The 25,983-nt window shown below is 45.3% G+C and overlaps 2 protein-coding genes across 3 annotated transcripts in view; both read right to left on the bottom strand.

Annotated features, from left to right (window-relative positions):
* Nucleotides 1–25,983, bottom strand: part of LOC115386392 (1-phosphatidylinositol 4,5-bisphosphate phosphodiesterase delta-3-A-like) — a 41,310-nt gene that overhangs the window by 8,008 nt on the left and 7,319 nt on the right. The window contains exons 2-15 of one of the 2 annotated variants that reach the window (XR_003931298.1): nucleotides 22,304–22,471; nucleotides 18,140–18,368; nucleotides 17,040–17,169; nucleotides 15,823–16,048; nucleotides 13,171–13,372; nucleotides 12,942–13,086; nucleotides 12,667–12,819; nucleotides 12,441–12,593; nucleotides 12,194–12,344; nucleotides 11,926–12,042; nucleotides 11,501–11,679; nucleotides 11,077–11,212; nucleotides 10,644–10,793; nucleotides 9,989–10,545 (exon numbers count right to left, since the gene is read on the bottom strand). Coding sequence is in view for 1 of the 2 variants with exons in the window: in XM_030088619.1 (XP_029944479.1) it covers nucleotides 10,403–10,545; nucleotides 10,644–10,793; nucleotides 11,077–11,212; nucleotides 11,501–11,679; nucleotides 11,926–12,042; nucleotides 12,194–12,344; nucleotides 12,441–12,593; nucleotides 12,667–12,819; nucleotides 12,942–13,086; nucleotides 13,171–13,372; nucleotides 15,823–16,048; nucleotides 17,040–17,169; nucleotides 18,140–18,368; nucleotides 22,304–22,471 (2,282 nt within the window). In the remaining variant the exon portion in view is untranslated. Of the gene's footprint in view, nucleotides 1–9,306; nucleotides 10,546–10,643; nucleotides 10,794–11,076; nucleotides 11,213–11,500; nucleotides 11,680–11,925; nucleotides 12,043–12,193; nucleotides 12,345–12,440; nucleotides 12,594–12,666; nucleotides 12,820–12,941; nucleotides 13,087–13,170; nucleotides 13,373–15,822; nucleotides 16,049–17,039; nucleotides 17,170–18,139; nucleotides 18,369–22,303; nucleotides 22,472–25,983 lie in introns of those variants that run through there. The other variant, XM_030088619.1, reaches the window with a different exon arrangement.
* Nucleotides 87–6,780, bottom strand: LOC115386395 (glycylpeptide N-tetradecanoyltransferase 1-like). The gene is made up of 12 exons (XM_030088622.1): nucleotides 6,645–6,780; nucleotides 4,796–4,901; nucleotides 4,459–4,603; nucleotides 4,230–4,348; nucleotides 3,712–3,803; nucleotides 3,504–3,620; nucleotides 3,197–3,367; nucleotides 3,001–3,109; nucleotides 2,736–2,906; nucleotides 2,481–2,645; nucleotides 2,257–2,394; nucleotides 87–1,520 (listed from the first exon to the last, which is right to left on the bottom strand). Exons 1-12 carry the CDS (start codon nucleotides 6,752–6,754, stop codon nucleotides 1,500–1,502), a joined length of 1,464 nt encoding a protein of 487 aa, XP_029944482.1. The 5' UTR covers nucleotides 6,755–6,780; the 3' UTR covers nucleotides 87–1,499.

Genomic DNA, 25,983 nt, shown 5'->3' with positions numbered 1-25,983 from the left:
TGCTCGAAAGAGAAAAAAAAAAAAACACCTGCATCTTCACATTCATTTCCTGCAACATACACAACATCTTTTTTTTTTTCTTCCCCCACAACTATTTGCAAATAGAGCCCATGGTTTTTCATAAGAAACACTTTAACTGGAGCATTTCCCCAGAGATCATCATCCACACCGCACAACGCCTTCAGACTGCCGCGCACGATCCCCAACTCCAATATCCACCCCGAAAACGCTCAGACTTCAAAGGCATCCGTTGTCATGATGCTATTTTCTACAAACGGCAGAGGCCTGGACATAATTACAGCCGTTATCAGAAATCAAAAGGCAGAAACACACAATGAACCAAACATGGGACTCACAATGTGTGTGTGGCGCTTCTTCAGGTTTTGATTGATTTATCAACTCTTTAACACTTCTTCAGTAATTCCTTTCAGCAAAGTTTGCATAACGAGCTTCGAGAGCTTTCAGAAATGCCCTGAAATACTTTGGATTTCGAACAGCAGGGAGCGGGGGGGGGAAAGGGTGGACAGTGCAGCTGGGGAACAGTTAGACCCGGAGGTGTTCCCTGCTGATAAACGAGTAGCGTGAACCTCGTCCGGACGCCTTCAGCCTCTCTGTAACAGTCCAAATTCACTAAAACTGATTGACTTTGTGCCTCCGACTGTCGGCGTGTGTGTGTGTGTGTGTGTGTGTGTGTGTCTCGGGGTTGCTGTCGTTAGTGCAGTAAAGCTACAGGTTAATGCAGATGGGGACGACTCCAGAAAAATGAAGCTTGTTAGTCTGAGACAAATCCATGATCGTTACGGACAGACGAAGATGAGCGAAATCAGTAAAACAAATATGAACCGGTGGGATGAGAAGAAACTCTGAACAGAAGCCCTTATCTTGTGTCCACTTTTGGTATTTATTACCTCATTTTTTGAGCCTTTTTTTCCCTCTTTAAAATATTTTTTGATCTTTTTTTTTCTTCCTTTAATCTCTAAAACGTAAAGATGACAGATTTGTTTTAATTGCAAAAAAAAAATAAAATAAAAAGCACTTCCAACATTAAGGAATAAAATTAAACAGTAGGTTCTAGTTTGGATGTGTTAGGGCATGATCTGCAGCTTCGTCTGACAATATTTACACGTACTGTGTGATCTGTAAGAATGCCAACGGTGAGCGTTTGGTATCCGGTAAACTGTGCAAACTGTTCCTGTGTGGGTGCGTGTTTGGTACAATCAAAGACAGCTTCTCAGATGGAATACAGTTGTTTGGGATGGTAACTACAATGGCTTTAAGGTCCGTGTGATCCAGGGAGGAGGGAGAGCTGACGGCCCCCCCCCCGGGGCCTCCCCGCCTGGCAGCGGTAGTGCAGGTCAGAGTTCAAAAGGTCAAAAAGTAAAAATGGGCGGTGGGATTTCCTTTCCTGAAGCCGGAAGTCATCAGTCCATCAAGGTGGTCGGTGCGATGGCGCCGCCTCCTGGCCCGGCGGTGACACTGGCTCATGGCGTGAAGGGACGTCACTGCAGAACCAGCCCGACCTGAGGGGGGCAGCGGAGGACGAGGGTCAGGTCAGGGGTCAACAAGTTAAAATCAACTATTTTTAATCACATAAAAACAGGTAAAACTATGAAACTGGAGCAGACAGGTCAGTGGAGCACTGCTCAAAGGTGCATTTTTCAACTGATGAACATTCTATTTGCTACAGTTCTATGCTGACCCACGGACCGCTGACGAGCCGCCATCTTGGGCCGGACACCCACTCTACTCAGTGTGCATCCGTTTGGCAGGCGCAGTGAAGCATCAGCGCATTCAGTCATTCATACTCAGGGATACTTGGTTTGTTGTCTTTTAATTTTCATCGTGGGCTAAACGTAGGAGAATTTTCTGATATATGAAATATGATCATTAATTTTGCAAAACAATATATACGTGTGTGTGTGTGGCTGTGTTTAACACTGGGAAATAGTTTGCGATGTTCACAAACTTGTAAAGTTATCTGAAAATCGATGGAAATAAAGAAAAATGGCAAAATTGTGATTTTCTGATTTTAAAAATTCATGCTGTATCACTTATCTAATATTTATTCATATTGTGGCTAACTGGCCAAAAGTGCTACGTTGAAGTGAATCTGTGTTTCTCAGAGTTGGAATATTTTGAGGTTTGTGTCAAACTGCATAACTGGGGGGAAAAAGCTGTTTGTGTAGCCTTCAGTTAAAGTAAATGGAAGTTGTTCAATTCTTCTTCAGGACTCATGCGGGTTTGAGCAAAACGCACCTTTTCTGATCCCATGCTGGGACACTTCCAATTGTACAGGTAATACTGTAGATTCCCGTCTCCGATGCCAAACTTCAGCTTTTCCAAGAAAAGCTTGTTTTCCATTAGATCCAGTGCATTAAAGACATCAAACCCTTTCTGAACAGAGAAGCAAAGAGAAACAGCTCGTGAGTTGGCCGTGAGAATGCAGGACGTGGGAATCCGAGGAAGGCAGGAAAACACACCGATTTGGCCAGGATGAGGGCGTCAGACATCAGGTCTAGCAGGGGGGTGGTGGTGTGCACGTTGTAGAAGGAGTACGCTGCCTTCAGACTGCGGTGCACGGGGTGATTCATGATGGTGGAGGGCAGCGTGTAGAAACTTAGAAAGTCTGTCACTTTGCCGTCGTTCTGCCATAAAAACAACAAAACTTTCAATGTTTTCCAAGGAAACGCGACAGTATCTGGAGGTTTGGATAAGAAGTCGCTGAAATCCTTTACCTCCACCAGGTAGGTGTCGATGATGTTCTCCCGGGGCAGCAGCCAGTGCGCCACCTCCTCCTGGTTCATGACAGGCACCAGGTTGAACTGGCTCAGGTACTCACGCAGCAGGCGATGCACCACAGGCACGTCCTTCTTGGTCATCGGCCGCAGACCCTGAGTCTTCGGGGCCTGGAGGAGGGAAAACAATCAGGAATGAAGAGATCCGTCCCCCAAAACCCAAAGCTGTACGTGTCAGCGTGTTTTCACACACACACACACACACCTCGGGCAAGCGGTACAACTTCATGGTGCGCTGCATAGTCATATTCCTGCTCAGGTGGGAGAACTTCACTTCGATTAGCTTCCGTGGGTTCAAGGAGCGATGCCAGTACCTGCAGAGCGAGTTCAATTCAGGTGAGTCATAATCGCATCTGCTACACTGCCAGACAACAAAGCGCGGGGTTGAATTTCCTCCCAACCTGCATGTGCCCACAGGTTTGGGCAGTACCACTCCTGCAGTGTACACGGCCTGGAAGATGCCCTGCAGGTTGACCCGTCTGGTGATCTCTCTGATCAGTACCGGAGCCACTCGTTTGGCGCGAAGCTTCTTGTGGACGCAGAGGAAATTGATCTCGACCATTTTCTTTTCTCTGAAACGTGACGGGAAAAGACATTTGTAATTAACCGATGAGCAGCCACATGTTGAATTTTCACACTTTTAACCCTCTTGATTGTTTAAAACCCCACTAATTATTAATCAGTCTTCCATTCTCTTTGTCTACTCACACGTCGTAGATGTGGATGGTGGCGGGAATGGCACTGATGAAGCCGACCAGTTTCTGGTTGGAGTTGACTCTCACGCCACAGTGCCACTGGGGCAGCCAGCCAGGAGGCCGCAGGGCCCTGAAGGACGAACACAAGCAAGTCAGTGAAATCCTACACAAATCTGGACTGCAGTTCACAGGTGAATGAAGCAAAGTCTGGGGGAAATTACCAAAGCAGGAACTCGGGAGAATAGTCAAATCTGAACATGTTGTCATCATCTTCCACATAGTTCTCATTGAGAAGGGTGTAAAGCTCCTTCAGCTGTTTTCAGAGGAAAAGAGGCAAGAAGGTAAAGTCATGACCTTCAAACAACGAGAGCTACTTAAAAAAAAACAAAAAGGATTTAGCTAGATAATCTATTCAATCAAACAAAAATAATGAAAATATAACCATTATCATACACATTATTAATCCACTAGTGGGACATTAACGCTAATTACTAAAAGAAGACGCTCATGTGCTGCCATAGGAAGTATAACTGACACTACAAATTGTATATGAAGTACAAGTAAAAGCCTCAAATCATTGAATATATCACTGAAAATTTACTTTAATGCTCACTGTAATCTCCCTTTTTGGAACACGTAATTCCATTAAAATCTAAAAATTCCAAAACAAATTATCCAATGTGAATGAAAAACAAAACATCTGCTGTGCGCTGAATTCCATATTTGCAGACTTTCTTACCACAGCAGGGTTGCCCAGGTCGAGGGTGTCCCAGCTGAAGCCCTGCGGGAGGCTGTAGGGCTCCTCTCGAATATGGTCTTTGTCTGGTTCGATGGAGCCGTGTGTCGTCACCGTCTCCCCTGAAAAGGGAATAAAAACATATGACACGTCTCACTGAACCCTGTGGCGTTTGGCATTAGCCTGCAGCCTCCTTGGCTTTAAAGAACAACACGGTTACGAGGTATCAGACCTAGCTTGGGCACAGGCTGCGTGTCCCAGAACTGGTAACTCCTCCGACTGGCTTCCTCCATAGTTTTGGCTGGACCTTGGCCAACGGAGAACAGTTCAATGGCCTTCTGGATCTCCTGTAGCTTATCAGCTGGTAGCGAATTTACCTGTACGGAAGCCAAAAGAACCACATTTAAAAAATTAACACCAATATGTATTGATCAAAATAAGAGGGCTGAAGCAAGTGATATGTATTCTAACCTGGAGCACGACCTTAAGAAGAAATGCATTAACTCCAAATTACACTGATTTGACCGTTCTTGTTTAATTGTGCTTCATGAGAAAATAGAAATTCCTGCCTTGGCAAGGGGGTCCTGAGCTGCTTCTGTGGCACCAGATTTCTTCTTCTTTTTCTGCTTCTTCTTCTTCTTCTTGGCACCAGTGTCATCACCCAGACCCCGGTCACTAGAACAGAACAGAAATAGATGGAATCCTTTTTTTAAGTTACCGTCCCAGAGGGAAAACCGCGGCCCAGCAAAATGTATTTTACGAAAGCTGGCTGTGATGTGGAGATTAGTGTCTGTTTATTTCTAACACAACTGTCAAAGCCAGTGCAGGAAACCTTAGTCTTGATTGATTTTGTGTCATTTATCACCGATACCCAAACATAGCTACTTGTTGTAAGAGACGGAGCAGGGTTTAGATTCACGCGTACGGAAAAGAGCAACTCCAGTCGTCCATCAGCTGACAAAAAGTCACAAGGCAATGGCGGGACGTATGAGAGCAACGGTGCCAGAAACATGGGGACTGAGCCCCCTCCCTTCATAATAACCACGATTTTTCAGAGCAGTTCAAACCTGTGAAGCCACACACCTCCACCCATCCACCCCATCATCTGTCCCAAGAAACCCAACATACTTACAGAGGATAATCTCATTAGTGTCCGGGAGGGGAGCGAGGCCAAGTGCTGGCTTGTATTTGTAACACTAGCACAGATGGTGAATCACATGACCTCTGGAAGAGGAGTATGTGGCATCCACGCATGTGTCCACATACATGTACAAGAGTTCAGTGAGTGACTGGGACAATGGACAACAAAACATTCAATAGTTTGTTCTCCAGGCTTCCACTGCAACAGTGGAGCAGCCAGCACCCAGAGCCAGCCTTTGTTTCAGCATTGTGTGAGGAAGTAAAATCAATCTTATATTTGCTTTGACTTTGCTTTATATACAATTAGACCTTAAAGATTATACTTGTGCAAAGCCACATATCAGATTTTTGTCCAGTTCCCCTCTTCGTGGGTCTTATATAGTTCTACATCCTGCTAAATGCAAGACATTCATATTCTCTGACTTGATCACATCAAAGCCCCCGACAATGAAAAGGGCGTCGCGAGCAGAAGAGCTTTCTCTTTCATTTTGCTCCAATAACAAAAAAAAAAAAAAAAAAGACCCACATGTGTATACTTGAGTAGACCGGGCCCAGTATTTGCACTCCGGACTCTTTTCATGTGTCACAGCTTGGTAAACATTAAGAGAACCCAGAGCCAAGCAAAGCAGGATTTCCATCAAAGCCTATATTCACAGCGCAGTGTGGAGATCTAACATGTTTCTTTCAAGAAAAGTAGTGGTTGAAAGATACACAGCACTCATGGGATGGCACGACTACCCCAGATATCACGCACGTGCGTGCTGGCCAGATTTCACTTTAGATCTGACTGAGTCACAGACAAAAGGGGTTTGACAGCTAAGTTAGCATGCAAGCTAACTCGCTAAATGTCAACTGGATTGCATCAGTTTAGAGGCAAGCTGCAGCGGCACGAGAGCAAGATATAAAGCTCAAAGCTAAATGAAATATACCCCTTTTCTTGCGAACGGTACAGGCGAGTGTAAAGTGTGATTTCTTTCAAGATTAGCCTTCAAGCGCACTTTCTTCTCCCCCCCACACTCCGCCTAGCTCCTAGCAGCACCGAAGGAAAAACAGCAAGTCCCGCCCCCGGGAGCGACAGAGCACGCTCTCAGCCAATCAAATCGAGGCGCTGGCCTCTTTTGACCAATCACACGCAAGCAGGTGGGCTTGACTAGCTCCAGTGTTGGTTGTCTGTCTGCCCCGACTGCTCGCCGAAGCATTTACTTCACGTTCGCTTTGCTGGTAAACGTGTGACGGCACGAGCTGCTTAACGCCGCGCGTGCCAGCCTTGCCGCCTACCCGTCGTCGAACTGGTGCTCCTCATTCTCACAGTCGCTGCAGTGTCCGTGGTCCTCTACATCTTCTTCTTCTTTCTCCGGCAGCGGTGCTGTCTCATTCTCATCCGCCATCTTCAACCAGGAAGTGCGGAGCCACCGCGTGCCCTCCAAGCCTTTAAACCCGCCTCGCCGCTATTGGCTCGGCGCGCGGACGGACGCGGCTCCACAGATCCACCGCGCGGAGGAGCAGCAAGCACGAGCTCTAAATCCTGCATAAGTCCAACTTCAATGACACGTGTGTCCCGATGAGACACCTGGAGCCGAAGAAGTTCATTCAGACTTAAAGAAAAATATAAAAAAAGGTATAAAAGTGTATAATAATAGTATATAAATATATAATATATACAGTATAGTATATAATAGTGTATAATAAATTGTAAATTAATAGTGAAGACAGTGGAGTGTGTGAAACACGAGAACCTTAGGATTTCATTCAAACGTTATGAATTTTATTTATTTTATTTACCAGGCAAGTCATCAAGAAGAAATTGCAATTTTTCAAGATCCTTGGAAGAACGTGGAAACCTTTAAAAGACAATAGCAATTCAAGATCATAAACAGATTATATATACAAGTACTACCATGAAATAATATACTAAAATGAGATTGTATTAAGGCAAATTTATTTCTATTGCACCATCATTGCATAAGGTAACTCATATTGCTTTTCAAGAAAATGCATTAAAACAAAATTATTAAGAATTCTAAACAATTCAGGCTCTGAAAAAGCATTAAAATAAAGTGAATAATAAACACAAAAAGAATAAATTAAAAGCTATAAATGTAATAAAATAAGTCAAATATTTTGTTTGATGGAAAGTCTGTGGAAATGATATTGTTTTAAAAAGAAGTGACACTCAGACGTCCTCAGGTGATTAGAAGAGATTTGTTCCTCAGATGGAAAGTGTAGGAATTAAAGGCTGTTTCACCTTGATTCTTCTGACTCTGGGAACACTTAATAAAGCTCTTACTGAAGACCTCAGGGGTCAGGATGTGTCTTATTCTGCTAGTAATTCTGAGTTACTGTGATGCATCCCGAGACTCCATTCTTTTAATGACAGTCATAGTTTTAAGAATCATTTCTCACTTTCTCATTTTATTTGCTGATTTGGGTCAAATTTCCTCAAGACTGAGACCAAATTGCAGATGAGCTTGAAGAAGTGCGGTAAGATATGTGGAAGGACACTGTCTGACTCTGACCTTTCTCACCTTTATAAAGTGAGATGTTTGCGCTATATAAGGTCTTTTCCTTCTGACTGGATCCACTGACTGTGGTGAGTTTCTTTTTTTTCCTCCCAGTTTGAACACTTCCAAAAACAAAATGCAGAACAATCAGAATAATAATATATGCTGTTCCTGCTGCTGTTAAGCTTTAAATGAATGTGTCACATGTGAGATGTCATTTTCAATTCTGTTTTTTATATGTTACGTGAAATGGTGCTGCACAAGAAATGCCTCCCTGGCTAAATAGGTACTCTTGTGCTGGAAAGTATTAAAATAACCAAAAAAGGCCGATATGTCATAAATAGCAGGAACTTAATCAAGATTATTTGGACCACAGGACATTTTCCTTATTTGCCCCGATCCACCTTCAGTGAGTTTTAGGCTGCGTTTATATCTGGCTTCTGCTTTGCTTTGTTGTTTTATGATTTTTTTTCAGGCATGATTGGTTTCAACCTTGACCTGCTTTTGAAGATCCTCATTACTAATGAAATGTTCCACCGTTTCAGCATACCACAACATGGAGCCGCCCCTCTCATCGACTGCTGACCAGTACAGGATGTACTCAGCTTCTGGACCAACAAGATCAGGCTGAAAAAACACGCAGCGATAGAAACCTGGACATAAAACTTTTCTCTTCTTTGACTTGTCTTGTCGAAACTTTGAAAAAGATACCAAAGACACAGACACATAATTTAAAAGAATGCTTTATTTGAACCATTTGTCATTTATCTTGTGCTTCTAGTTGCCTCTCGCCCGTCGTCGAGTTGCGTCTGCACTGTTCTTTCTCTCCATCTTTCACTCACACAACCACTACAGTCACCAGAAAACTCCTGCAAGTGGCTGAGCAGAAAATCTGCGGCGTACGAAGTGAAGAGGAAGGGAGACAGAGCAGTTCCTGTGTACTCACCGCCACTTCATTCTGTGGCCTGCCTGTCAGGTAGTCAGCAATCAAAGAGATGTACGACACCAGCCTCATTTCACACAGCTTCCCTCTCCCTCTCTCTCTGTTCAGAGTGACTGGATGATCTTGAAAGCACTGGAGGACTTGAGAGTGCAGTTCCAGTCAGGTGTGAGGGAGCTTGCTGCTGCTGCAGGTAGGTAGATGATGGGATGGATCACGCTTGTATGCAAACATGCGGTGCTTTCACTTGCTGTCTCCGGTGAGCCAGAACCTCCCACTCCAGCGTAACCTCCGATGTGAGAGCAAGGTGTGAGTAATCACTGAGGTTTTATCGTGTTGCCTTCTTTGGGAAAGATACCAGGACGTCTTTCACAGCGGAAAGAGACTTCTAAGTGTAAAGCGAAGTCTGTGCATTCATCTGTAACATGAATGTTAAATTAAGTTGAATAAAGTTGACACACTCTTCTTCACAATAGAACAAACAAGTCTCACGCAGCGCTGGGTCATTAGTGCTTTATAAAAACAGATATTTCTCTTGCTCGCGTATTACAAATTCACATTCGCGCCTCACGAGCAATGAGCTTCAACACTGCAACCATTAGTTCCACATTAAACCTCCATATCACAAGCTAAAATTACAGCGACATCTGCGCATCACCTTTCACTTCTGAATGCTTTTTACTATCAATTAACACCATTACAAGTGTTTAAAGTCCTTCACTGTAGCCTCTAATAATTAGTGGTTGTATTAGATTGCAGCAATATATACTAAAGTGCGTTCAACACTTTTCTAGAAGCTGAATGTCAGGAGGGAGTAGAAACAAATAAAAACTATAACTGTCAAGACAAGAGTCGAGCAGCCTCCATGCAGATCCAACCCAGTTCAACAAAACAGCTTATGTTTGCTGAGGCGACTTTTCTGAAACGCATAGGTAAACATACACGTGTTTATGAATACTGCCTGTTTTTCAAGTTCATTTGTAAGTTGCGGCATCCTACTGCCATTTGAGAGAGTTTAAAAGTGCCAAAGTACTCGGAACATGAAGTAAGACTAAAACGGATGAGTACTGTGTTTGTCTGTGGACGTATTAAATATCAACAAAGCACTTCACAGTTAGAGTTAAGATGTCAGAAACAGCTGTGGTTATCTGTTTTAAAGACAAATAGTTATATCTGTCAACATGTCAGTCATTTAAGTGCAAGTTTGTAGTGAAACTATCCTCATTATTCAAGTTAAAAACCAAAAACTTCAGTATAAAATATGTTATAATACTAATTGTCAAGTCAACGTGATGTAAAGATTGAATAACACATCTTTCCTCTAATGTAAATGTTTCAAAGTGCCTCCAGTCGGAGGGATTCTTGAACCATCATGGACACTGTCTTGTTTCTACAGTGTTGAACGCTGAACAGAGCACTTCCTGCTCCACGGCATCTGTGTGTCCAGGTGAAGCATCTCTCCTCCTGAAGGGGGAAGTCGACCGCTGGAGGTCTCTACTGGGACTCTGGCGGCAGCAGTGGCGTTTCTCCCCTCTTCTTCATCCAGAGTCCTCTGCTGTCTGAACATGGAGCTCTCCGCCCGCCTCACGCGCCTGTCACGCCTTGCCCTTGGCGGCCGCCATGCGCTCGGACACCGTCTTGACGGGAACTCCTTTGCGGGCCACTTTCACGTGTATGAAGAGCGTGGCGGGCGAGAGGCTGGACCCGTCGGCCTTCAGCAGGTGAACGTGGCGATAACCTGAGAGGACAAGAGCGCATCGCAGGCGTTACAAAACGACACGCCGGAGGGGACGGAGGACCTGATCGGGGACGGTAGTACGAAGCCCGGACTTGCACCTGTGCGCACGCTGGTGAAAGGCAGAGTGAACTGGCCCACGAAGTCGTTCTTGGCCGTGTGGTCGTGGTCCTCCACCACGAAGCGCACCAGGGCCAGCTCAGGGACCTGCAGCTGGAAGCTCAGGGTGCAGTCCCACCGCGGGTTGAAACCTGTAGGGGGCGCATGAGAGCCGTCAATACAGCATGTGGCGCTGCTGTGCCACTGAAACACACTGATCATGGCAGGAAGGACTCCTGCAAAAAGCATGTGAAAGAGGAGCAGAAATGAGAAACTCTGAGCACATTTGTTTCCTCTTAACATTATTGATGATGTAAGGCTATTGCAAACATATTGAAAACATCTGATCATTTAACACCAATGAGCGGAGTCAGCAATAATCACACACACACACACACCAAGAGGAGAAAATAACAGATGAAAGATCTGAGTTACCGTTGTTGTCGATGCGATGTGTTTTGTCTCTGGTGTTATCAATCGCCACCCCGTGAATCTCCACCCACACTTGTGGATCCACGATGGAGCTCATTTTGTCTGTGTTAATTTTGGGCAGCTGCTGTGCAGATATGATCTGAAACCCAGAGAGAAACTGACACATGATTGGAAATGCATCACAACCGCAGCAATCAATGTGATGAACAAGATGCGGAGAGGCATAAAGTGAAAGGAAAGGTGATAAATGGAGACTTTAATTCAAAAACAGGCCATCAAAAGAAGGTAAACTGCTTCCTTTTCTTCATTTTGGGAAAGTTTCACAAACGATCGCTATAGAGAGAGAAATGCTAAAAACACCATGTCAGGCCAGCAGCTGGTGCTGTGTGCTCCGGAATAGAACCATCCACCGACCGCTGCAGCTCACCCGTATGGTCAGCTGGGTGGGGATGTGCCCCGGCCCCCCTCCCGTGTTCTCCGGGTTGAAGTTGGATGTGGGGCTGCACAAGAAGCTGGGTTTGAGGACGTAGCCGCAGCGGCCGTTGGGGAGGAAGCGGCCCTGGTTCAGGTCCATCTGCTCCCCGGCTGTCTGGAAGTTCAGAGCCACTGCGAAGCAGAAAGACGAGGGTGGAGTCATTACTTCCTGTTTTCTAATATAAAATTAAAGCGATGGAATCACTTAACTCAACCTGTGTGCACTAACAGTGAAAACCTGTGACATCCATGTGTTATGATGTGGCAGAGAACTTCTTTTTTTGTGCTCACTGACCATTTCCCCCCCTCCCTCAAAAAAAATTGCCTTAATTTGCTGCCATCTGAACAATATTCTAGCTTCTAGTCTGGAGTACCGACCCATCTGGCAGCCTCCATTCCACATTTCCTGGGGATCATAGTTGGATGATTGGAGGCGCTGGCCAGAGGGGTAGATCCGGCTCAGCTGCCTGCTGTTGTGTCTTACAAAAAGCTTCCCTGGAAATGAAAAGACAGGAAACAACATGCTATCACACACTGGAGGCCGATTACGCTTTCTGCAGAGCAGGCTGCACAATGGATGTGAAACTGAAACTCTTTTTGGCGTTCTCTCCGTAATGTCAAGATGCAATTATTCGCAGCGTCGTACCCGAGTCTTTGATGAGCCTGAGGGCGTCGCTTTCAGAGAAGGAGGACATTTCATTTGGCGGTAATTCGGACACGCTTCCAAACCCGCGGAAAGGGACGCTCCTGCAGTACACCACCAGCTCCGACAGCTCGGGGCTCAGCTTAGCACAGACCTGGTGAATGCACCGGCAAACAAGAAGGAAAATTGTCCGATTAACTTAAAAGTGCTTGAGTTTACAGTTTCTCAGGTTCAGAGACTTGCGTTTCACCTTGGCAGGTTCTTTCTTGGGCGTGCTCTTAGTGCTGCTGGCCAGCTCGTCTTCAGAGCTGGAGGAGAAGCTGGCCGAGCTGCCGGTCTTGCCCAGCTGGCTCAGATGAGGCGTGTGCTTCTTCCCTTTCACCAAAATCCGCCCCTTCAGGTCCTACGAGAGAGGCCATCAGGACAAACGGCCTCATCGGGGAACCAGACGGAGAGCGGCGTGCTGTGCGTCGTACCTCGGGAGAAGGCAGCTCCCTCAGAGGCTGGTCGCTGAGCGGCTTGGTGAGCAGCTTCCTGCCCAGGATGGTGCGGAGGTGTTTGGCCATGACGGCCTGCTGTTCGACAGAGCAGTGGTTCTCCAGGGACAGGACGATCGGGTACGGGGACGCCTGCAAGGAGAAACACAGGACAACTCTCATTCCCATCTGGATTTGAAACACAGGAAGCAACTTATAATAAAGTCTGCACATAAAAGCAACGGCGAGCCAGCGGAGGAAACAACTCTCTTCACCTTGAAGGCGTACTGAGCGATGGTCTCGATGACCTCCTTGAAGGGCACCTTGGAGGTGAGAGTGTGGCCGTGGTAGATGACCGGTTCGCCTTTGTCTCCGTCCCAGCAGTCCAGCTCCACGCAGCGACAGCCCTGATTCAGAGCTCTGACGGCGACACGGATCGTTCACTTCACCTCCCGCGAAAAATCACACCTTTCCGCTCAGACCGATGGTCCGCTGCCAGAATACCTGATGTAGGGCTCGGTGCTGCTGGCGCCGGTGACCTGGTCCTTGGTGAGGTAGGTGTTGTGCGAGGAGGAGATGAAGTAGTGGGACAGCGGGCGGCTCATGTCCTGGTGGACCCTGGCGTGGTCGGGGTTGAAGACGTCGTTCTCCCGGGACAGCATGTACATGGTGAAACCGTTCTGGGTCATGAACAGGTTCTTCTGAGCTGCAAGGGACACCAACGCCTTTTTTTTCAATCAGAGCGGCGCCGTTAAGTGGGTTTAAGAGTTTCACTGAAGGATCCAATCATCATAAAACAGCATGGATACAAAACACCTGAGGTTTATACGAAATGAAACGACTTGAGGCTACTTCATCTGAACAGATCTAAATAATATAAAGCAAAACCATTTAGCATTTTATTTGATATTCAAGGTATGCTAAGATAGGAATGATAATAAACAAAAAACTCTTTATAACAGGAGTCCCACATATATACAACCAACAGTCACTTTATTACCTATTTAGAAAGGTTAAATGTTTGTAATGTCTTTGGGATTCATGATATGAATGTATTTATGTCTAAAATTGTCAGAAAATATCAAAGCAGATAAACACTGCAAATCAAATCCTGAAAAGTGAAAATGTATGTAAATTAAAACCTGTGTGAGACTGTGTGAACTGCACAGGAGAGGTAAATTTAGATTATCTAACACACACACACACACACACACACACACACACACACGCTCAGTCTTGTATTTCTATCCTTGTGGGGACCGTCCATTGACTCCCATTCATGTCTAGCCCCTAACCCTGACCCTTACCCTAACCCTAACCCACACCACAACAAAGCCTAACCGTAAAGAAATGTTTTTGCACTTTTACTTTTTTCAGTAACAACAACATGGTCAAGAAAACACTGTTTCTCCTACTTAGGACCGGAAAAAGGTCCCACAAGGCACGTCGTTCCACGTTTTGCTATCCTTGTGGGGACATTTGGCCCCGACAAGGATAGAAATACAAGAACGCACACACACACACACACACACACACACACACACAGCTCAGGTGTGTTATCCTGGATGGGATTTCATGTCTTCATTGTTTTCTCGTCTGTTTCCCTTTTGTTTCATTCCTTCCTCGATTCCTGTGTCCTGGTTTGATTGCATCTTATTATCATCATCAAATCATTAAAACGTTACTGAAATACGTCATTCATGAATGAATTGCCAAACCTTTGTCCTTTTATAGAGTTTGGAAAGTGTCTTGGAGTAAGCTTTGTGTCTCAAATGTCATCAACTACCAGATTATAAAACGGATTGGCAAACTGGCTCTGATTATAAGTGGCAGACTGGAGGTAACCTGATAATTGGAGGGTTTTTGCGGCACATCGATGAGCGACGCTGCCGTCACGGCCGAGGACTGGCGTTTAGCTCCGGCTCCATCCAGCAGATCAGAGTCATTATAACTCCCGGGTGTAAAGCGATCGCTGCAGCGGCGCTCCCTCGGTGATGCTCCTCATTCAATCAAACTACCTCCAAATCCTCTTATTTGGAGGAAACTGTCTGTCCTCCTCAAACGTGTGGACCGTTTCTACAAACAGTTCTCTGAGCCCATTAAAGAGCACAGTGGAAAAACTCAGGGCTTATGGGTATTTGAAGGGCAACTGAAAAGTAAAAATGAGCACCAATAATCTCTAATAAAATCTGTGGGAAAAGTGCAGCTGTGCCACGTCTCCTTCAATCCTGTCCAACTTTAATGCCTTATTGAAAAAAAAAAAAAAAAAAGATAGCCGCACTTTTCCAAAGTTTAAAAATCTTACACAAGCAACACTTCATCCAGTGTGTTACAAACTATTTCCTTCTACCAATAAAATATCATTGTTTATTTGGAAGAGACCCTTTAACAGGCAAGGGAGCATATTTCATCATTTATTCACGTTTTTTTCTTGAATTGTTAAAGGAGTAATTGCAAAAATACTAATGATGCATTTCAGTCTGATTTTCATCAATTCTTTTTCAGTTACATAAAGACTGTTGTTATTTCATTTTCAAAGTGACAATCATTCCATATCAATTCACACTTATTGCCTAAAACGTCTACACCTATCACATATATGGTTTTACATGTTAGCCTGTATAACTGTAAGCTAAAGCTCTCAGTTCTAAAACAGCGTGTTGTATTAAAATTAAACACTTGTTCTACATTGACGGAACAAAAATGCACTTCCAGGCAGTCAGAATGTTTTTTTAGGCATTTCAGTGGTTTTCCTTCAGTTTCTGTAAACGTTACTGAAGCCCAAATATAAAACTGCAGTTAAACGTTTTGCATTGCCGTGCAGTTTCACGATACTTGTTGCCTTGAGTCTTGTTCAGAAATATGCTTGTTCCATTATTTATGTATGTGGATTCAATAGATAAGCTTATTTTAGCTTCCGTTCTTTCAGCAAAATATATATTTTGCTAACAAATAAATCCAAATCTCCCTGTTGTGGCAGCCTGTTTGTGGTATATACTATAAAGAAAAACCTTTATTAATTTGACGTTTTTTCTCTGTTCCACTGTTCATTTTTCTTCTTCAGACTGAGTCACAGTTTCGTCAGTCAGGAGTGTTCATGCAGAGACATTTCAGGTTCATCCCTCCAGTCCTTTAATGAGAGGTTGCCGTACCCACCCCAGTCATTCAGCTCGTAGGTGAGGATCAGGCTCTGGGCGTGATTCAGCGAGGCGTCTTCTCCCTGATCTCCCAGGAAGTCTCGCAGCTCGGCGGTGGAGAGCACGCAGCCGTTACTGGAGTAGTGCCTGAACACGGCGTCCAGCTCGGGCCGCCGCAGCAGCTCCCTGCAGAACTCCTCGATCTCGATGTGATCCAGGCGGCCGTCGCCTGATCGGTCGCACCGCTGGGACGCAGAGAGGGAGACGCACAAATGTCAGCTGCAGCGTGCTTTTATTTTGGGGGTGTGCTCCGAATTCCCTGCGGAGAAAAGCATCTCGACCATAATTCAGCCCAGCTGTACACACTTACATTACAGCTATCCCTCTCTGAGGAGGCCCGGCATCGGAAACTGCAGAGAGGGGGAGCATAAAACCAACAACCAGGCTGTAATAGAGAGCTGAGGGACATAGCAGGCAGTAATCCCCCACAATAAAGAAATAAATAGCTCTTGATTTGTTGTGCGGAGGGGAGAGGGAAGGGGATATAAACCCTGCGGTGCGGGTGGAGGGCCAGGCGGCCGGCCTGCCGCTGCGTCGGTAATTGAACACAGACACCAAACTCCGGGGTGTCGGAGGAAACTGACACCACCCGAACGATTGCTCACCAGGATCATCTCTGAGTGATTCTTAACTGGTGGTTCCCAACCTCAAAACCAGGCCAAACGTACGAGCCTTTGCCAAAATCAATAGCGACGTGTGATCACGCCTCTTAACAGCAGGTGGCGACAATGCATCGTAATGTGAGCTAACCACTATTATTTCAGCATGCAGAGGAAGATGGATAAAGATGATTAAAAAAAACACACACACAGGTATGCATATTATGAAATATGAATTTCATTGTATTGGGACCAACTGGTGCCAGTGTGTTTTGAGAGCAAAGTGCACGTGAATAAAAGAAGCCTTTGAAAGAGAAAAAAACATTTGAGAGAATTAAATCTCAGTACTTAATCCCATATTCCTGCATGAAAACACGGCTGAGTCTGTGAAAATGCAGCTAATTGAGGATAAAAGAGAATCTTCAGCTCATCATCATCCTCGTCGTTCAACTGGTCTGGGTTATTTTTCATGTTGACATAACGATCATCCTCTATTCCGCCGACAGTTTTAACTGGACAAATTTACGTGTCTTTGTTTTTCTATTGATCTTGCACCGAGAACTCACAGGACTCTGACCTTGAACAGGGAGCGGGCGTACTGCTCGCTCAGGTCGATGTTGATCATCTGCAGCAGCCACTTCACCTCGTCGTAGCTCATCTTCCCGTCCTGGTTCTGGTCCGCTCGCCTCAGGTAGCCTCGGATCCAAGTGGGCACAGTTAAGAAATAAACTATTCCGCAACAGAGCGTTTCAGGAAATGACATGCACTCACAGCGAGAGGACCCCCGGTTTGATTCCGGGCCAGAGTTTGCATGTTCTCCCTGTGGCTGCCCGGGAATTTTCCACTTACTTAAGAACTTGACTGGACTCCAGACTTCTCCTAGCTGGCCGCTGGGTGTGATTGTGTGTCTATTTGAGCTTGCCATGTGATACGCTTGTGATCTGTCCAGCGTGTTCCCTGCATTTCACCTGACGGCGGCCGGGACCGCCTCCAGATCACGACCCTGACTCACTGAAAGCACGAAGAGGAGATGACAAGGAGATCACAAGCTTTTTGCCCAAAAGTAGTATGAATTTTTGAGTTTTTTTCTTCTTTCTTTTTAGATTTTTTTTCTTTTTTTTTGGCACACGGACTCTTTACTCATTAAGGCTCATTGTTAGGGTCTCACTGGTAGCCAAATGAAGAGTATTTTTGTTTTTCAGAGCGAAATTCTCTGTTTGCTTTTTGCCCGGCAGTGTTTCGACAGGATGTCTGCGAACTCGCGCCCTTTGCCCCGTCGAGCTCGGAGTGACTCACTTCAGAGCACATGGTCAGCGGATGAATTGATTTCAGCAGCACGGCGGCTTTAAAGCCTCGACAGCACACGTGTATTTAGCACATTAAGTGAGACATACGCTGCGAAGTGCTACTTTTTCTGACGTCAACATTGTTCGGTGTGGAAAAGAAAATGGAGGAGGGTCGAACAGAGCTGCTGATCCTCTACCTGATATCTAGACCCATATCGTCTTCTGGCTGTGAGGGACTGTAATTAACAGTGAAAGACTGGCTATATTTAGAAAGTTTTTTCCCTCGTCGTTACTCCTCACCTTAACTATGCTGTGGACGACACATGTGCCAGTCACCATAGCAATGCCGCGACTATATTTATTCCCACATATTGGAAAACGGGCAGGATATTGGTCCAGCTTCTCCTTCTGAGTCATGTTGGCGACGCGCTCCTTCAGGGTGCGGAGGCCTCGCACCCAGCGCTGGGCGTCGTCCTCGCAGGGGCACAGCAGGTCCAGGCTCTTCCTGGCTCCCCTGAAGACCACCGTGAAGCACTGGTTCTCCGGCACCGACCCGGACAGCCGCCGCAGGGCCTCCGACTTGCAGCCCTCGCGCACGCACTCCACCTCCGTCACTGCAACTGGGAACAAAAGGGAAAAGAAAAGAAAGATGAAAAGATGCTGGTTGTGCGGATGGGTGGGCCGCAGGAGGCTGTGACAACACATGGAGCAGCTGAAGGTCAGAGGTGAGGCGGGCTTTTTTAGACAATCGTAAATCTCAACAAGCAGAGCGGCACAGCAATGAGACTTAAAAATATAACAGATACGCGTCTCAGCGGGACGCTTTTAGCTCTAACAAGGACGCAGGTATAACTTCACCTCGCCTGAAGCAAAAACTTTCTTTTCAGATTATCTCACAAACACCCTGCAGACATAAACATGCAAGGCCCGCCAAATGCATGTGAACAGGAGTGTTACTGAGGCACCAGGTTATCGGTTTTTCCACAATATCTCACAGTATCAGGTACACCTGTTCGAATACACGATAATATACGTTCATATCTGATGACATGGCAGCAACAGAATTCGCTCTGTTCAAAACGTTAAGACCACCAGATGCAAATTTAGTGGGAAAAGTGATTCAGGTGACCTTTGACAAACCAAGAAAGGTCACACCGGTTGAGTTAACTGAATATGTAGCAAAAAAATAAAATAAAATAAAACAAGCTTATCAGCGTGATCACTGGAGTACTGTGAGCTGATGAAAACCCAAAGACACATGTAGCCAGGAGGAAGGAGAACGCAGAACTGACGCATCCAGAAACTGTTGTCAGGTCAGAGGAACTCCGCCACACACACCTCCAGCACTCAGTCAGGCTGTCAGGTCGCAGACCGCCTCGCTCTGCAGCATCGTCACGCCAGCTGCTGGGAATTTCATCTCCGGCAACAGAGCAACGGAAACTGGACAAAACACGGTCTGTCTGGAGAGCATGCTGCCGCGTTCAGGTGGGCGGCTCACTGTGTGATGTAAAAAAAACATGACAGCGTGGATCCATCATGCCTTGTTCCAGCAGTACGAGCTGCTGTAGAAACTTCATCTCTGTGGGATTCGATTATTTTTCACCATTCAGAAAGCGGGTACAGAGGACAAACGGAACGACTTCACTGACGTCAACTGGAACCCTGCAGCCTACCTGGATATTGTTGATGACTGTTGTTAAAGCAGTGTTTGTCCTTCCACTTACGCAAGAAAAGCACGTGTTTTTTTCCCCCTTTCTGAAAACCATCAGTATCACTTAGCCGTCAACATTCCTCTGGACAACGCTGCAAGTCCCCTAATCAGGGTCTGGAGGTGGGTATCGTTTCACCGGAGGGGCCACTGCTCAAAAAGAGGTTTAGATTTACGGCTATAAATAATCTCTAAAGCTTATATTTGCAGAACTGCACTGTGGAGACCGGGAGGAAAAAAATCAGCTCAGACACAGAGACTGATGACTCCAGCACAACAACTTTATTCAGCTGCGAAGCTCCTCTCTTCTGTCTGCGCTGACAATACCCTCATTCTGCTGCTGGAGGTCATAAAACCCTCCGCCGTCCACCTCTTCCAAATCACTCCACATTCCTGCTTGGTGGGTGTCCCAGAGACGTGGCAGAAGTGGCATGTACGTGTGTGTGTGTGTGTGTGTGTGTGTGTTTTCTGAAGCCATGGCGTCAGATCGCGAGCTCGGAAAAGAGGAAGCGAGCCAAAGCTTTCGCGCTGGAACGTCTCTGCTCCTCCAGAGTGGCGTTATCAGGACCTGTCCGCTTCGCCGTCATGACTGGAAGAGGATCGAGGTTCGCGCTATTTGCGGTGACGGCCGCGACACAATCGAGACGGCCTCCGCCAAACCTGGCTCGGGCAGTTCGGGGGGGTGGGGGGGGGTCAGGGATAAAATGCTTTCCAACATCACAGAGACAAGGAGGAGTCCATCTACAATCTAATGTGTTGACTTGACTGGATGTTTTACTCTGAAACTCTCATGTAATCAGCTGCTTGGACTGAATTCAAGTCCCATTGTCCGTTCTTTGAATGCGCTTCCCCCTTATTTAGGTCAGGGGTGTCAAACATACGGCTCGAGGACCAAAACCGGCACATGAGCGCTTCTGTTCCGGTCTGCAAAATGACTTCAGAAAATGTGATAAGTGAAGCCACCCCTTTAATTTTTCAGTGTTTCTAATTTATCAGGGAGTTATTGCATTATTTGAGCAGATGAGTGACGCAGCAGTAAAAACAACATTTGTGAAAACATGCCTGCTACTTGATCTTTCAGCAAATATCAAGCATATTATTGAGATTGCACCAATTTTTCTTTGAACACTTTCATAGTGTAATCATATCTAAAACAAACGTTTGAGTTGTTTGAGTGTTATTACCCGATTTGGCATATTCCCAGTGAAAACACTGAAGAGGAGGAGGCTAGTCCACATTTGATGGACATTTTCAGTCTCACATGTCCGCTGAAGAGGCAGCCGAAGCAGAAAAGACACTCGACGGAAGCTCGTTCACATTGTCGTGGGAGGAGAATAGAAATTCAAGCAAACACGTGTTTTGGGAGCATCATGAGGACACGGCTTTAAGTGCAGGATGACTCATCTGACTTTTGACACCGGCTCCAGAAACCCACTTGAAATACTCCCTTTTTTTTATTTGCATCAGATAAAGAAGGGAACATTTAACCTTCAGACATAAAAGAAATGGATTTATATTCCAAGGGGACTTTGATTACACCAAGAGAGACACTATTCAGCGTTTCCAATCCTGCAGAGCAACATTAACGCTGCCACTAAAGTGTAATGTTGTTTATCAGCTTGTGAATAACTTCCTGGAGATTGTATGTAGATGATGATAAAGATACTGGAACATATAGGTCAGAGGGTTGAGCCAAGCTAAATTTAGAGCCAGTTTCTTGTTACGTGTGAATATAGAAGCACTTTAACCAGCTTGTTCCACACTTGGTCATTGTTCATGGCTTTGTTTACACGTAGAAAGGTCACTGATAGTGTCTTGACCTGCCAGGGAGCAGGAGGTCGAGAGGTCAGCAAAGGCCTTTTATTGGCATTTCACCATGGATCCGGTTTCTAATCACTGCTTTTAACTTTTACATTTTCAAATGGAGAAATGAAATTGGCTGATCTGGGTTGCGTGACGAGTTGCTTCCCTCTAAGACGTCTGGTTTTCAGTCAAAAGTCTCTCCCAGTGTGTCGATGATAAACCTTCGTGTCTGAAGCTGCATAAACTTGCTCCGAACAATTTCGCAGGTTTTTTTAAGGATTAGATCAACCGAGACGGAAGGAAATCTCAATGTTCCTTCAATCAATGAGGCTGTGAGGTTTAAACAACAACAGGCTGAACAAGATCGGTTCTTTTTTAATCTATTTAGCCATTAAGAGAGGGAAACGGCCCATTTGTTCATAACAGCGTAACAGATCTGTATCTCGCGCTGTGAGAACGACATCAAAACGCTGTTTATGCTAGCATGTCACACTGGGCGCTGCCATCTTGAAAACAAACCTCAGGGTCCCGGAGCTCCCGCCCTCAGCATGCCGCCGGCAGAGAGGGAGCGGCCCTCGCTTTACTTCCCCTCAACTAAAACAGTTCTGCATTCCAAGCACCAGGAAATCAGAAGTAAGCAACAGGTATTAGAGGAATGAAGTCGTTCGGCTCGCTGTAGAGCTCACGGTTACGCTTCACACTCAAGGAAGTCAGAGGTCCTCTTAATGAGGACAATTAGAGGAGCTGCGCCGCTGTGGACAATCTGTCAGTCAGGTGAAGCTCTGGACTGCTGCAGTATTTCCCGAGAAGCACGTTTCCTTCCTCTTTCCCTCTAATCTGATATCAAGCTTCCTCTGTTTTTACTGTAGAAAGATCTTTCATCTGATGTATAGAGATTTCTGAGCTCCTTTTCCTCGGAACCAACTCCCTTTTCCTCTTGGCCCACCGCTTCTCCTCCACCACACACACCCACACACACACTCGCTCCGGGCTCCCTTCACAGCCCTCCCAGACCCCCGGATCGATCGGGCCGGCCACACTCACACGTCTGCCGGGCCTGGGCCTTTCGCGAGCTCTTGGTGGACTCGCACCAGACGGTGAGTCCGTCCTCCAGCAGCCGCAGGTTCCGGCTCTTCTTCCACCTGGAGGAGCGAACCTTGACCATGCTGCAGCCCTGCATCATCACACGGATGTCCTCATTGTCCAGAAGCCCTGCGGGACGTGCACACACACACACACACACACACACACACACACACACACACACACACACACACACACATCAAAATAAGCATCAGCAAATTATTTGATCACAGTGACTCGAGAAGGATGATTTGTATGAGTCTGCTCGAGATGGAGAAGTTCACAATGACTGTTCACCCACTCATTTCCCCTCATGCAGCCTACCTGGGAGAATATATACACTTTTTCAAAAGGAAAGATTTATTAAAAGCAAGTTTTTTGCACCGTCAAGACAGATTTTCTACAAAAATATTCAGTATCTGCAAGAATGTTTCAAACAAGAACTTGCTTTGATTCTAAGTTTGACCTTAGAGTTATACTGTTCATCGTTTATCGTGATGCCTTGGAGCAGCGATGTCCAATCTGGGGTCTGGGACCCCTTCGGTGGCATGCCACAGCTCACAGGAGGGGACGCCATGGTCAAAGGATCCAGAAATGTGGCCTGGTTGATGTTCTGCTGGTTAAAGCTCATTACTGTAAATGTTAAAAGCATGAATGTGTGAGTCAGATTTCCCAACAGGATGATTCCACCGCCGTGTGGAAACTGAGCGTCTGTCCAAAGCTGTGCATCGGCCCATTGACTAACAGCTATTGAGCTATTTCTCGGAATAGGTGAAGCCTTTCAATGAAACATGAAATCAATGAGATCCATCCACATAAACATAACGTAACATCCCCCATATCATCAACTTTTATGACATTTCAGCAAATATGTTTGAACTGAAGTCAAGAAAAAAAGAAATGCTGCGTTCTAAAAATGGTGCCAGTGACCACTTTCTATGATAATAAAGACCAAAAAACAGAATAAAAGGTTTGTTCATCTTTAAACATGAGCTGCGGTAACAGGGGGGAAAACCACCCTGATTATTGGTTCTCCTAAAACAACCTGGAACTGAACACGCAGAGCGTCACTGAAAGGTCACGTTTTGCTTTACGACTCAGAGTAATGGCACAATTATCCTCCGCTGCTTCGGAAAAAATGTGCTGCAAGAGGTGCAATGAGGCTTTAGTCAACTGTTTGCAAAACATAGTTTCTCCCACAGATTGACTCGTGGGAGCATTTCTCCATGTTGTGTTTCATTTTACAACCACTGTTTCAAATGATGCTTGCATGTTGCAGGGTCGATGTATTTTATGCGCAAAATAAAAGCATGGATTTTGACAAACATCAGATCAGGGGGATGCCAACAGAGGGACCTTTTCTTATTTATTTTATTCAAGTGTATATCTGTCATTCAATATAATGAATTCAGTGTCACATCAGCTCGAACCGCCTAACCCCGACCTTTACAGAGGGTGTTCCCTTCAGGATCTCTTTCAGCTCTTTCATCTGAACTCCTAAATGCAGTCAACACCTCTCTGCTTATACAATAAACCTCGGGTTATGTTGTATATACAAAGCTTGGAACACAGAAACAGTGCTTCAGACACGGTATTGAAATGTGGATCCAAGTGCAAACAAAGTGGCTTTAATCTCTTTTTTTTTTTTTTTTTTTCACACGAAACTTAAACAATAAGCAGGTTGACCAGCCTGCAGGCAGTTCAGTGATACATTTACAGATTTACAGCTCAGTGGAAGCAGCAGCAGCAGAAAGGGAGGCTGTTTTCACCGTTGCACCGAGTAAAGTTGCGATGTGTTTTTCTGGCGGTGGCATTTCTACAAGTGCTCCCTCGCTGTTCCCATCAATGGAAATGTAATCAGGAGTGACTCACAGGCGCAGAGGCTGAAAAGCCTCGGATCGAGGGGATGCTTTATTTGCTGTGAGAGCCGAAAGAATCAGAGCGTGTCGATCAACCGGAGAAATTAATCAACAATCGCTTCAAATAATCACAGTTTGTTTGCAGCTTACAGGGAAAAAAAATAGTCAGGTTGTTGATTTCTTTCTCTTTTCTATTTGCAGGACAATACCAGGAGCGTGAAGCCGCGACCTTGAGTTTCGGCTGATGATCGTGATTGAATTCTACACTTATTAGACAAGTTGCTTTAACTTATTGATTTTGTTTAAGTGCAAGAAACTGCAATTACTTTCTAAAATACACACAATGCATTGTCTATCAGGCTATATAACATCTCATATAATCAATGTTTTCGCAAACGTAGGCAGTTTTTTCAGAAAGAAAATGTAAAATAGTGTCAAACAGAAAATCAAGTGTGAAAATCTTGGAAATATTTCCACGTGTGCCCCATAAAGGAGGAATTATTTGATGAACTATTATAAATAATGTCAGATTCTGATTGAAAATGAGCAGATTCAGGGGTCTGCTGGAAAGTTCTGGATGACTTCGGGCTGTGAGGCTGAGGAAAGTTTCTCTGCGCTGCAGTTTCACCAACTCCCACTCCGAAGGTCCAAACAGGACAGATTCACCTGGGGCAATTCAATACTGCGGAGCTGACACTTCTGCTTGACTCATATATATAAACTGATGGAAAATACACACTATTCCTGCAACTACTTAAACAATAACTCAGTCAGGGAAGGTTACTGGCCATGTACAGGTCCTGGGTGAAACATTAACTGCAGAAGTGGTTTCCGTGTGTCACAAAACTTATTTTTCTTCTGTAATTTTCACTTTCTCATCACTGTTAGATAGAAATACAATGGAAGAAGTGAGGAAGTTCCCAAATATGACCACTTCACTCAATAAAGGGTTAATAAATATCCAATATTCAAAGTGTCAAACATCAAATTCATTCATTTACCACATGTTCAAGCTGGTCTCAGATTTGATGACGGTAGAGAGTTGAGAAAATCCCATCAAACTGGTTACAAGGCAGACACAACGGCACAGATTTCACATGTGAAGGAAGCCTGGATCTGGTCTCAGAATATCTGAAAGCATGCATCTTTCTACTGCTCACACTGTCCAAACCCAGGTCCATCTGTGCCACATCAGAGCAAATAAAAAAATGCGAACGGGGTCACATTAGCCTGAGTGAATACGGCCAGAATGCATCGTTTGGGTCATGGCAGCAGCTCGCAGGCAGTGGAACTGGCTGCAAGTCATTTTCTGAATTGATTAGGAGAGTGGGCGTGTGGGCAGTCAGCACATGCAGAGAGCAGAGCCACCGTTTCCTGACCTCCCTCTGTCTATATCTTCTGCTTTAATGAGAACTGAAATTTATTTTTGTTGGAAACTACCTCTTGGAAATAAAGTCTCAAGAAGACTTATTTTGATTTTGAGCACAAGATGTGGATTTAACAGGGAGAGAGAGAGAGGGAGACTGGAATGTCTGGCGATGGATTTGTATTTTTTAGGGGGATTGGAAATCTACAGTGGTTTACATGATCAAAACGTTTGAAAAGGAGGTGCATGTAGCTTTGATTCATGGTGAAGACGGTCGGAGAGGCATTTATCAGCCAGACACACTCTAGTTTTATTTACGGAAGTTTAATTAGCAGTCTTTCTACTCCTTTTCCTCAGAACAGAAGCTCTTAATCTCTTCTGTTATTCTTGTTGATGTTTTCCAGTGTTGACTTTCT

The sequence above is a fragment of the Salarias fasciatus genome, chromosome 4 (genome assembly GCF_902148845.1).
Source record: "Salarias fasciatus chromosome 4, fSalaFa1.1, whole genome shotgun sequence".
NCBI classification, from domain to species: Eukaryota; Metazoa; Chordata; class Actinopteri; order Blenniiformes; family Blenniidae; genus Salarias; species Salarias fasciatus.
Note: the sequence above shows the minus strand (reverse complement) of the source record. Positions and strands in the feature narration are given on the sequence as shown.

Bases quoted from the DNA above. Each gene is read 5' to 3' on its own strand.
- LOC115386395 (XM_030088622.1), bottom strand. From the start codon at position 6,754: ATGGCGGATGAGAATGAGACAGCACCGCTGCCGGAGAAAGAAGAAGAA. The intron at 3,804-4,229 runs GTAAGAAAGTCT...CTCTGAAAACAG, and splicing joins ACCTGGGCAACCCTGCTGTG to CTGAAGGAGCTTTACACCCT. The intron at 1,521-2,256 runs GTGCGTTTTGCT...TGCCCCCCTCAG, and splicing joins CCAGCATGGGATCAGAAAAG to GTCGGGCTGGTTCTGCAGTG.